A 12,520-nucleotide genomic window follows, 5' to 3' on the forward strand; every position below is an offset into this window, starting at 1 on the left:
CAAATGGCAAAGAGGTCCCCCTCTGCCTCAGAGGGCTGCACGGACAGGTGGGGTATGCATTGTTGCGGAGGAGGGCAGTTAGAGATCCCCCATGCTTTCCCTCCCTCCCCACTTCTTTTGGTTGCACCGACACTGAGCTGTAGCCACAGGATGTGCCTCATGGCAGAAAAAAGGGCTGAGCATTCTGGGGTCTTGCTGCCCTCGTCTTGGACAGTCACAGAAAGCACCCGAGAGACCTGCTTGTGTGAAGAGGTAGAGGTTTATTGAAATATAAACATTCGAGAACATGTAGGATAGAAAATAACCACCACATATACAGACACTTGCTGCAAGAGGACATCTGAGGTATTTATCACTGCCTAGGCTACCCATGTGCTAGCACATTTTCCTGGCCAGAGTACAGAGAGACAGGGAGGGGAGGGGAGGGGCCGGAGCAGTCCTGGCCCACGGCCTGCCCTGAGGCCTTCCGGGAAAGCTTCTCTTGCCAGGGTCCCTGCTCCTGGGACACCTGCTGGCATCCCCACTCTTGGGCTTTCAAGCTGCCTGGGGAAGGGGAGAGGATCTAATGACCAGAAAGCCTCAGTATGCTGTCCTCGCATCCTCTGGCTGGGAAGAGTCCATCCTTCGTGACCAAACCCCTGAGAAAGACAAACTGGCCAAATGCTGCGACACTTTCAGGTGGGCCCAGCGCCAGCCAACTGGGCTCCTTCATGGCACCAGATCCCAGAGGCCCTTCTCTGCCCACCAGAGTGGGTAAGGTGGGAAGGCTCCTGAGGCCAGAAGAGGGTCAGGCCTCAGCGGCAGGGCTGTGTGAGAGTGTGTGTGGGAGAGCGAGTGCGTGGAAGGCCAGGGAAGGGGCGAGAAGATGGCAGTCCAGCAGAGCTGCGGCTCACCAGGCTGAGGTAGCTGTTTTGTGCTCAAGCTTTTGATTTCCCTTTCCTTTCATAGGGCAGAATGCTAGTCATGCGAGGGCTCCTGCAGGCGGCATGGCCTGTCACCACCAGAGCCTGATGACGTTACAGTGGGTGGTGTTCCAGGAGCTCTGCAGGGCCTACTCAAAGAGAGGTGAGCCTTGCGTGGCAATCAGTCATCTTTCCAACACCGGAGCAGCCTGCTCCAGCCCAGGGTCCCAGAGGACGACGGAGTTCTCCCCTCTTCCAAGAGCATCCCCTTATCCCCTGGGGCGGCTCAGCCTCTCTGTCCTGCCCCTACCCTGAGATGGGAATGCTGAGTGAAGGGCAACCATTCTGTCCCCATCCTGGGGAGCCAGGGAGGGGTGTGGGACAAGCCCTGCTCTAGCATGAAATGGGTCAGGGGCCATCTCCCGAACTGTGTGGTCTCAGGACCCAACCTTTGAGAGCACAGGCCTCTTATTCCACTGCCTTCCCCACCACTGTGATCCCTGAGTCATCTCTCCTGCCTGCCTCCCCGCCTCCTCACTGGGGTCTTAGCAAAGGGCTGGAGGGGCTGGGGTACCAAATGTTTGCTCGGCTTTGGGGGTAATCTGCTTTCATTTCTTTGGTGCTACAATAACAACAATAAAAATTAAAAACAAAAAAGTCAGCAAAACACATATAAAAAGGATTTCAGAGATGCAAATACTTCCTGAAGAACATCAACAATTACAAATCTGAGGTATTTCAATGAACCTGACATCAGCAGGTCTGGGGATGCTGGGGCTGAGGTGACCCCATGAGAAGGGAGGGCCCAAGGGACAAGTGGGCTGTTCTTGGGAGAGCTGGCCAACAAGGGTGAGTGAAGGCGTGAGGTCTGGGAGGGCCAGAAAAGGGTCAGTGTGAAACGGGTGCCAGGGCCTGCCTGGGCAGCCCCCTGTGGCTCTGCTTCTCCCTCAGCAGGTACCCAGTAAGCCCTGGACCTTGAGGACTGCCCTCGTGTGCCCCTTCCTGGGACCACTAAAAGGGGAGTATAGGGCCCTGAGAACTGTCTCAAGACTTGAATTTGAGGGACCCACACCCCTGGAACCAAACATGGTAGGGAAGGCAGTTTAGGAGGGCCCCATCCCATGCTCAGGAGTGAAGGGCCACAAAGGCATGGTCTTCGGCTCTCACAGCCCCATATGGGAGTTAAAGATCGGAGGACTGAGCAAGGGAAGAGGCCAGTGACCCTGGGGTCATGACAGAGGGAAGGGGAAGGGCAATAAATTAAAGGGGAAGGGCTGTGGAGGGCCTCCAGCCCTGTGCCGGCTTACAGATTGTCGATACACCGTGCCCGGGACGGGAGGTGGCCTGGGAACCAAGGAGGAAGGAAGCTGGATGCCGGCAGACCCCGCCCGGTTCTCCAGGACGATCCCTGATTGGACAACGCTGCCCTGTCCTGCCCCTGCAGCCTCTCCCTGTCCCCAGAGTACAGCAGGACCTGAACGAAGCCTGGATAGACGGACACGTCCAAACTCTAGTCTGGCCAAATGGTGTTTGACATGGGCTCCGTGAGATGAGGTAAATTCTGTGCATCAACCTCCTTCACTCTCGACAGGAGAGTGGGGCATGGGGAGCTGGGTCCTGCCCCTCAGAGGGACCAGCTGGTGGAGGGCTCGGCGCTGGGGGTGCCCCGGGACGAGGTAGGACTTGGTGAGCAGTGAGAGCTGCTGCTGCCGCTGGCGCTGCCACCCACGCTCTGGGGGGTGGGCCCCGCGATCAGGTGGACCACAGGCTTCTGGGCGAACAGCACACCTGCAGGGGCGGTGGGGGGGTAGTGAGTGTGAGCAGCTGAGGAGACATGAGGCCTGTGCGCTCTGGCCCCGCAGGTGTGCGCCCCTCCGCACCCTGTGCCTCCGACCAAGTCCCGCATGCCTTCCACCTTCCCCCTTCAGGTGCTCCAGGGCCGGCCAGGGGGCAGAGAGGTAAGCCATGCTTTTGAGGATATGTCCCCAGTGCCGTGTGGGTGCAGTGAGATGGGGATGGAAGGAACCAAGAGCAGGGCTCAGAAGGCAAGGCCTAGCTAGTCAGGAAAGGCTCCGGAGGAGGAGAGCGTGCCTGGGATGGCAGAAAGCATGGTCAGAGGAACGGCTGTCATGCCAGGCAGAGCAGAGGCCAGGCAGGGCTGTGGCGGGGAGGCTGCCTGGCAGCAGGGACTCATGAGCAGGAGGAGGGGTGCAGAAGGCGAGTGCCCGCTGGGGAGGCCACAGAGACAGGAGGCCTGTATGCCTCTTGGGGGAAGGGTCTCACCCTGCACCTTGGTGATAGGGATGCCCCTGAGGGTTTTTAGAAGAGGGACATGATGAGATCTGTGTTTTAAAATGCTCTCTGTGGGGCTGGGAGGAATTGGGGCCTGCCAGGAAGCTACTCCAACAGCGGGGAGAGGCCCAAACCGGGGCAGTGGGGTGCGAGGCAGCAAGAGGGGGCAGAGAGCAGAGTAGCAGGGTCCAAGCGGCTCCGGGGGCCTTCGGGGACAACTTCCTGGTTCCTGGCCAGTGCAACTTGCACATCCACTGACAAAGGGCACAGGTGGGAACAGGGGACCAGGGGTTGAGGCAGGTGAGGGCTGGGAAACCTTCAGCTCTCTTCTGGCTGCTCCCCGTTCTGAGAGAAGGAGGCATTTATTCCCTCCTTTCTCCCGAGAGAGGATGACAGCATTATTAGCTCCAGACACAGATCCCCTTCTTCCCTGCTTTCTCCGTGGACCCACTCACAGCCTCCCAGACTCCTAGACCATCGAACACCACCAGATGGCAAAGGACACCTAGGTCTTGCCTGCTGGCTTGCCTGGTCTCCTCAAGGGGCCCCCCATGTCAGGCAGAGGCCTTCCCCATCTGACTGGCCTTACTGCGTCTCTGCAGGCTGCCCTCCAGGAACTCTGGCCATTCCTGGGCTGCAGCGCCAAGGCCCAGAGCCAGTGGCCCAGCAGAGAGCCAGCCAGAGCATGAGGCCTTAAGTGCGGCGCCCCACGGGGGCCCTGCACCCAGCTCAGAAGAGGAGCATTCAAAGGACAGAGCACTTACTGAGGAAATGCCCCAGGGTGATGGAAGGTGCAGCTTTAAGACCCTCCATGGGGCACGTCCCAGGCCCGCCATCTAACACAAGGCCAGCAGGCCTGGGCTCCCCTGGCCCACCCATCAAGCTGCTCGTAGTAGGAGTCGGCGGGCTCGTTCCCAAACGCACACCTAAACCAAAGACATGGGGCTGGGGAAAGGGCTGGTTTCTAGCAACTGCAAAGACCTGGTGGAGGTGCTAAACCCACCAGCCAACAAATAAACCACTGCCCAACTAGACTGAGAGGGACAACTGGGAAGGACTGGGTGGGATCCGATACACAGGGGCTGCTTCAGCCACACTCAGATTCCTCCGCCTGCCTGTCAGCCCTTGGTCAGTTGTGAACAAAGGGAACAACAGGCGGTGTTCAGGGAGAGCGGGCTAGAGCTAGTTGGAGGAGAGTGGTGCGTCACAGGACCCTGACAGCAGTGGCGGAGGTGGCTCAGGACATGATATTTGGGGAAAGGGGACGGAGTAAATTACAGAGCTTCACACTCAAGGACAGTTGCAATTAACGAGCCAGCCATTGGTCAAAAGGGTCAGACGGAGGGTTTCTATGGTTCTGTCAAAGCTGGTTGGGGGAGAACCTGTCATCCCATTAGCAACCCTCAGCTTCTCCTAGGCTGGAAAAACCATTTAACCCTTGAGACTACATATAAGAAAGCTAGCCCTAAAAGGGTTCAGATGGGAGCGTGATGAGCAGGGCCAGCCAGGGCCACCATTCCGTGGCCCCCATGACAGCTCCGAGAGCCTTACCTGCGTAGGTGGTGCCATCGATGTCCACAGACATGTTGATGCTCCCGATGCTGCCTGTGGCCAGGTTCAGTGCTGCAGCCGAGGCCTCCGATCTGTCTTCTGCTGGGGGCAAGGGAGACAGCAGGCCTGGTCAGGCCTCCTAGCACTGCGGTGTCCTCTCCGCATTGGACAGGGGCTATACACAGGGGCTGCTTCAACCACACTCAGAGCCCGCTGTTCCTCGGCCACGCTGGCCGAGGCCTCCCACATCCAGAAAGCATCCTTACAACCTTCTCCTGAGGGTCAGATCTGGCAAGAGAACCCAAGCTTGCCAATGGCCTATCACTTGCTTTCTCCGTTCTTGGCTGAGCCACTTACTCCCCTACTCCTCTGGGGTCCAAGGAAAGGGATCGCAGGCAGTAAGACACTGACCCAGCTCCCAGCTGTACACTAACACTTTCAACGTGATTTGGTCACCCTAACTAAGCACCCACCACCCATTGGGCTGGGGAAACGGAGATGAGGAAGACCCAGTCACTACCTTGGAGAACCTGCCTTTCCTCCTCCTCCTCTCCTTAAGTGGGCTGGGTCCTCAAGGAGTGGGTCTGCCTACCCAGTGTGGGGCTGGCACCTATAACGCATTTCAACCTGACCATCTGTACAAAGCTGCAGGTGCTGGCACCCAGGGCCTCTGCCTGGCTCACCCCAGACTCTGCCCTTTCACCATGCAGCCAAGAATTCTTCCAAATGAGCTATTTTTCGTGTCTGACTGCTGCAGCACCAGAGGCACCAGCCCTGAGAGGGGAGGGAACAGAGCGGAGCTGTTGCTGCCAGCGCCCTTCTGCACCTCAGCTGGGGACAGGGGTCAGGGAGTGCCAGCAAATACGCACAGCTCCCTCCACACCTGACTTCTTCCCATCACGTGCTTGCTCAAGTTTGTTCTGCGATAGAATCAAGGGCAAGAATAGCAAAGAAAATGTGCATGGGGTTGGGGGGAGAAAGGAGGAACAAGGGGCATGGAGTGTATGATTCTGGAGAGGAGAAGGCAGGGCACTTGAAAAATGAGGAGGGGAAGGGAAGGATGTCAACGATGCTGCCAAACTTGTATTTCCTCTTTCCCCATGGTTCAGAGGATCACAGGCAACCTGGCCTGAGGCACTTGGCCTCCTTGTGGAGATGCTGCCTTCAGCCCACAGCCCAGATCTACATCCGGGGAGGCACTGCAGGGGAAGGCTAAGCCCTTTCATTTGGACAGATCAAAAGGCTAGTGAGGAAGAGAAGCACAGCAGCTGTCCCTGAGGGCCTCTGGCCCCTCCTCCTCCTAGAACTCCTTTTTTGGCCGGAGAACAGGGTGCTGCCTGAGGCAATTTCTGGTCAGCTTGGTGAGCTGAGGTCCCAGTGGCCACAGAAGCCCCATGTGGCTTTCTGGCCCTAAGATGGTTCTGGGAGGTAAACGGGCCCCTCAGGGGAGCCCATGTCGGCACCCAGAACGGGGGAGGCCCTGCCTGGGGCCCAGCGCTCACCCCTGCCGTTGATCCTGATCTTCATGGGCAACTGCCGTGCCATGGTGAACAGGCTGCGCTGGAAGGCCTGCTGCACCAGGCGCTGCTCCTCCTCTGACAGCCGGGGTGCCTTCTTCTCGGGGGGTTCCCCTGACTCCAGCCGCTCCCGCAGCTGCTCCAGCGTGGCCGTCCGGGTACCGGCCTGCTGGCCTGCCAAGCTCACGGGCACAGCCAGGCGATTTGGCACGGGCACTGTCGTCACCGGGACTCCATCACCTGGCAAAGGCACCAGATTCACAAATTCACAACCCTCTTCCCCACCTGACAGTGGGCTCTGCCACTCCCGCCCTGCCCACCCTCCTCCCCCCTGGGCCCTGCAGACCTTTCCTGAGAGTGGCTGCTGGGGATATCCGAGGGCTGCTGGCGTTGGCACCACTACTGGAACCCAGCCCGAGGATGGGGAAGCGGATCTTGGGTGGGGAGAGAAGGGCAGGGGCCCCAGCAGTGGCGGCGGCGGCAGCGGGCGAGTAGCCAAGGAGGGAGGAGCTGTAGCTAGGCCGCCGGCCCTCCCTCCGGTTGCCGTCAATGGCTGCCTGGAGCTCGGCCGGGGAGCTCAAAGCTTTCTTCTCACACTCATAGGCATAGAGATACTTCATGTACCTGAAGGGAAGGAAGGAAGGGAGGAGAATAATCCAGAATGGTACCAGAGGCCACCCAGTTTAAGTTTATGGCTCTGTGGGACAGGCCTCTGGGACACAGGGTCACTTGGCAGAAGAGAAGGTCCAGGGTGGCCGGATGCCCTGTCCCAGGCCCTTCCAGCTGCTACTCAACACTGTACCAAAACTCTGCTCCAACTGGAGGAAACTGTTCTTTAAAAGAAAGAAAGGACATCTTCACTCCCGTTTTCTGTTTGTTTGGGCACCATTTTAGGTGCTGTTTAGACACGTTTTTGCAATGTCTTCCTGGCTCCTAGATGCCCTCACCATTCTGAGTCAACCAGGTCAGGTAGGAGCAATGTTTCCTGTCCTTCTTTGCATCACATATCGTAAGAAGCACTTCTCTATCCAAGAACCTTGAGAGAAGGAGCCCTTCTTTCTAGCGTACTGCCTCACTGATGCTCATTCCTTAGTCTCCAGAGAGCAACACCCAGTATGATGCAGTGAATGGATTCCCCTCGGCCCTCACTCTCTGATGCTACTCTTGGTTCCCTTGCTCCTATGACCCCCATAATTAACCCAGATGATGATGAAAATAGGTCCAAATCCCAGGTCCTCTGTTGCTGGGCAGGCGGAGTGTTGGGTAGGAGGGGCTAGGCTTAGGGCTGAGGTGTCTCATCAGAAACAATGTCCTGGAAAGAGTGGCTACAGGGCCAGAAGCCCACGGGGGAATCTCAGTTCTACCACTACTAGTTGGTATGGCCTTGATCAAACCTTTTAAACTCTGAGACTCTGTTTCTGTTTCCTGAAAAATGAGATAACACCTATCTCACAGGGTTGATGGTGAGATCTGAAAGAAATAAAATAGCAAAGTAGCCTAGGGAGACACTTGGGAAATGGTGGCTCTCATGATCTCCCAGGTCTAGAAAGGGATTCGTCTCAGAAAGCTCCTGGCTACGTTGAGAATTCCTCCCATCTTGCCCTCTGTACAGTGGAATTTCCTTCCTTCCTCTCCTCTAGGTTAAAACATCCCCTTTCTCCCAGATCAGCTTCCTTTCCCTAGGGCCCCAGCCACTCACTGGGTCCTCAGGGTAAAGGCGGCGCTGGTGATTGATGTGGGCAGGTTCAGGCCTTTGGTGATCTCCCGCCAGATCTTCTTGTTGATGATCTCCACCAGGCCCCCCTTCTCTGTCACCAGCTTATACAGCATATACAGGTCCAGGATCTGCTTGGCCATGATGGGGATTCGGTTGATGGGGGTCCCTGGGATTGTCCAAATAGAGAAAAAAAGTGTTGTGTCATCAAGCAGAGAAAGAAGACATATGCATGTGCCCAGCTTTTGCGGAGTTGGAAATATGGTCATGAATCTGCTTTAATCGGACTCAAATTCCCAAAGCTGGAAGCTATCAGACTAGCTGCCAGTTCTCCTTGGGATGAGCAGAAACACAGGTCCAACTCACAGGCTTTGTGAGCCTCTCTGGCTCTGTCTTCCCATCTGTAAATAACGGGGCTGCACTAGATGGCTTCAAAGTTGAGTTGTTGTGGGGTTTTGCTGTTTTTTGGTTTTTTTTTTTTTACTAGCAGGATGAGTCCAGATTCTTTCCTAATGATGTGGTAACTCACACTCCTCTGGGGCCTTCAGAAGATGCTGCTCTGCGCCGTACCCCCCACCTTCCACCGCCCCCCCCCCACATGCACAGCTATGGCGCCCTTTTAACAGTGTACACAGTGTAACAGTGTTTTCATTTGCATACCGCCTGCTTCCTCCTCTCCTGTAGCAGGACAGAGAAATGTTTTCTCTCCCTTGTCTCCACCGAGTCAAAGGAGCTGCTGGACACCATGTCTCCAGGGGATGAAAAGCCACTGAACGACTCTCTCCCCACTAACCGCTCCATCCCTCCCTGGCCTCTGAAAGAGGGAGGGTCAGAGTGGCTTCCGCCACTGGCCCCGAAGGGAAGTGAGAGGAGCCGGGGACTTGATTAGGAAGCCTGGCACCAGGCAGGAAGGCCCACTAATGAGCACCAGGGGACGGCAGGGAGGGCGGGCCCGGGGCCCTTTCACAGGCCACTGGGATGCTCGGCAGGAGGCGTGATGGATGACTGTCATTTGGCAGCCTCAGGATTAATGATCCAGAGGTCAGAGGGGAGAATTCCACAGGGAAGGGTCACCGACCGGGGCAAGGTTTGAGACTTGTTGCCTTTTGATGACAAACTCCTTGTACTGCACACAGGCTGCTCCTCTGGGCCTCGGCCCCCTCCCACCGCCCTGGTCTTGCTGAGGCCTCACTGACTCACTGGAGGCCGGTAAGCCAGCTTGATTTTCGAGAAGTGCTGTTTGTCTCAGCTCCTCCTGCTTCTTTCTTTCTGGTCATGGAATGGTATTTTCTTCCCAGCCCTGAAATGCGGGCTTAGTACAGCTCTTTCACAGGGTAATTCACGTGAGGGAACGGAGCAAGGAGCAAAGGGTCCCAAGAAGAGCAAGCAGCAGGAACACGGCGGGGGGTGGGGCGGAGGGGGAACGGACCTCTGTGGCAGCACCTGACCTCTTTTCTAAGTGTGAGGAGGGAGCAGCAGGTCCTCCAGAACTCTGTCTTGGTCAGCTGGTCCTCAGAGGCTCAAACACAAAGGGGTCGCAGTGTTAGACCCAAAGGTACAGGTAAACTAGGAGATACTGTGAGTACATGGCCAGGACACACAGCTTGTGTTGGTTAACTTCTCTTCCCTGTGCTGCTCTGGACGATAAAATGAATTCCTGACATAAACACGAGAGCCTGGTGTGGCAGAGCTGGTCTCTTGGCAGGACAGGGCTAAGGTCTGCCTCCTGTGGGAGGCCCGTCTGCCCGAGCACACTCACGGCCCAGGCCAGGTCACATCCTCATGGCACCACCTGGAGACTCTGGAAGACCACTCTCAAGGTCCCTTCCCATTTCCAGAAACTTCTAGGACATCTTCAGGGTGACCTGTTCACTTCCAAGTCAGAACGTTCACCCTGAACCCACCGTTATCCCCAAAGCCAGCCCCTCCTTTCCGCCCATGGCGGCCTCTTACCCACGTACTCTACGTGCGCACTGCAGCCACGACGACACTCACTCTCCTGCTCCACACCCACAGACCCTGACGCCTACCCAGTCTCATCACCCGGGTCCCACACACCCCTTGAATGACTGCCTTTGAAGTGTTTCAAGCATCCTGATGACGCGCTCTCTCACTCTCTAGCTCGGTCTCCTCACGACCCTCCCCAAACCAGGCTCATTTCTACTCCACTCTCTGCTTTGTGCTCTCCCTCATCAAGCCTCATGTGACCTGCCTCTGCTCAAATCCTCTCCACACTGGCCTTCAGGAAGAATCTTCTAACTACCCCAGTTTGGAGGGATTTCTTCTCTCAGACTTCTTACTACAAGCCCTACGAGCTCATCAGGTGATTAGTCTCTGTCTCACGCACCTTCACCAGGCATTCCAGGAGGACTGCAACCTCTGTGAAGGCAGACAGAGACTGCTTCTCCTTCACCACTCCTTAATAGATTAGTTTAATAGATTAAACTGCCGTGCACATGGAAAAAGAAGGTGTTTCTCAAAGTCAAAACAACCAGCTATGGGTTACCCAACGGGGACCCTCAGTTGCATGTCTGTTGTGCTGGCAGTGTGCCCACCAGACCTGTCCCCAGCATCACGTGTCTGAGGCTGACAGCCCTGAGCAGAAGTCCCCTTCTCCTCTCAGGTCCCAGCAGGTTCATTAGGGTCACGACCCTTAGTAAAGAGCCTGGGGGTACAGAGGCCCAGTGTGCGTAAACTCTTTGTGGCCAAGTCCCACGCAAAGTGGACCAGCAGCAGCAGAATGGATGGAGAGCTGGGGGTCCTCGAGAAGGTAAAGAATCTACGACTGCACTCAGTGGGGTGGAAGAGAAGAGGAAAGCAGGGGTTAAAGAGCGGAATGCGGCCGGGTCTGTGCCAGACCCGGATGGGTGCGGCTGCGTGTGTAAGCACCAGGCAGGGGCTTGCCCAGCCGACCGCTTTCTCCAGAACAATCACCTTGGAGAACCAGCTACACTGCGGTTTTGGAGATCCATTTGCAAATGGCCTTCTGAGTTGGCGTTATTTTCATTAGAATCTCCAATGGTGGTAAACCTTCAAACATAAAGGGTGTATTTTACGTTTAGAAATGGTCATTCTTGGAAGGAAGTCAGGAGAACAGGAAGTGACCAGGCTGTTTATACGGATTTTATTTGAAGATGAGTTGTGAGAGGTTCTCAGGTGTGGCTTACACTGCCTCTGGAGGCAAGTCCCTAGAGAGGAATTATACATTTACTCTGAGTAATCACTGGATTGTCTAGTTATCTGAAGTGGCTTCTCTGAAAGATCATAATGTTTTAGCTGTAGAAATTTCATGAAAAAAAAATATGCCCCTTTTTATAGTCATAGAATGTGACTGCATGAGGCTGAGAACTGCTTCAGGAGGGGGAAACAGGCAGGTAGGGGGGCTGAGAAGACAAGGAAGGTTTCAGAAAGTGGCATTTTAAGTCAAAGCTATAAATCTAACCAACAGTGACTTCTTCCCAGCCCCTCTGGGGAGAAAGCACAGGTCTGGGGTACATGGCACCAGGTGGTGGCCCCCACAGTCCCGCTCTGTGGTCCAGCCAGGCACCCTGGTTCAGAGATCAGTGGATAAGGAGACTGGGCGTGTTCTTCCCAGAACCTGGCCCTCTGCAGAACTTCTAAAAATAGCTCCCAGGGCAGGAGGCCCCCGGGGGGATGTCAGAAACAAAGTCGAGACTGTTCTGAGTGCTAACTCAAGATGATGGTATGGTTTTCTCACATTACCCAGAAAATCCAGATACAAAACTTGCCCTGGCTTCAATTCTGACAACCAAGAAAGAGGCTGGATCCTCAGGCCAGTCTGTCTATAGTCTGCTCTGTGCCTAACGGACCTGGCACCCATCTCCTTTGTCCCAAGGAGACTCAGCTATGAAAGGGGTGGGGGCAGGCAGAGGAGGACTTTTAAAAGCTGAGTTTACCTTCTGAACAAGAAAGGGAACCAATATATCATACAGGGGGTTAGGGATGAGGGATCGACACATTCAGTTCTCAGTTTCCCCATCTGTGAAATGAGGAATTTGGACTAGATGACTTTCAGTCCCATGAGTCTATGAATAAAAACTTAAAACAAAAACTGATAGTCATGATTATTACTGAAGGGAGGGGGACTTGGTTTTAGGAGCTTGCCTGAATTATGGAATAATGTTGCCAAGTGATCTTGAAATGGACAGTTTAGAAACTTATCCTAGGAAGGCCGCTGTGTGGCCACAGTAGGCCTCTTTCCCCAACCCTGAGGGAAGAAGAGTGTCTCTGGCCTACTCTCTGGGCTCGACTGCATCTTCCTCTAAGGAGGCTCTTCATCTGAGAGGTGACAGTTTTCTGTCCCCAATAAATGCAAAAGCCACCTGCGAAGAACCAGGAAGGAGGCAAGCAGCCACTGCAGAACACGCTCTGTGGGTCACTGGTGTTGGCGCAGCAGGAGGCTGAGTTTCTGCCCCCCATCGTGCCTGGGGTGTGGGGCAGTGTGTGAGCACCTGATGGCGGCCGCCTGCGTACTGTCAGTCACTGCTATCAAAGCGGGAGCTAGGATAGAGGGTAATTAATCA

General features: G+C 55.6%; 1 protein-coding gene across 5 annotated transcripts in view; it reads right to left on the reverse strand.

The window, feature by feature from the left end:
- Nucleotides 1–240: 240 nt before the first annotated feature.
- The window catches only part of ARID3B (AT-rich interaction domain 3B), a 55,343-nt gene continuing 43,063 nt past the window's right edge, over nt 241–12,520 (reverse strand). For 3 of the 5 annotated variants that reach the window (XM_045070438.1, XM_045070439.1, XM_004758417.3), the window contains 5 exons: nt 7,962–8,145; nt 6,609–6,886; nt 6,248–6,502; nt 4,746–4,847; nt 241–2,690 (listed from right to left, as the gene is read on the reverse strand). In XM_045070438.1, coding sequence (XP_044926373.1) covers nt 2,527–2,690; nt 4,746–4,847; nt 6,248–6,502; nt 6,609–6,886; nt 7,962–8,145 — 983 coding nt within the window. In that variant the 3' untranslated portion in view covers nt 241–2,526. The remainder of the gene's footprint in view (nt 2,691–4,745; nt 4,848–6,247; nt 6,503–6,608; nt 6,887–7,961; nt 8,146–12,520) is intronic. The other 2 variants (XM_045070440.1, XM_004758419.3) reach the window with 1 other exon arrangement.

Source organism: Mustela putorius, unplaced genomic scaffold, assembly GCF_011764305.1.
Source record: "Mustela putorius furo isolate JIRA1106 unplaced genomic scaffold, ASM1176430v1.1 tig00003972_pilon_pilon_pilon, whole genome shotgun sequence".
In the NCBI taxonomy this organism is placed as follows: Eukaryota; Metazoa; Chordata; class Mammalia; order Carnivora; family Mustelidae; genus Mustela; species Mustela putorius.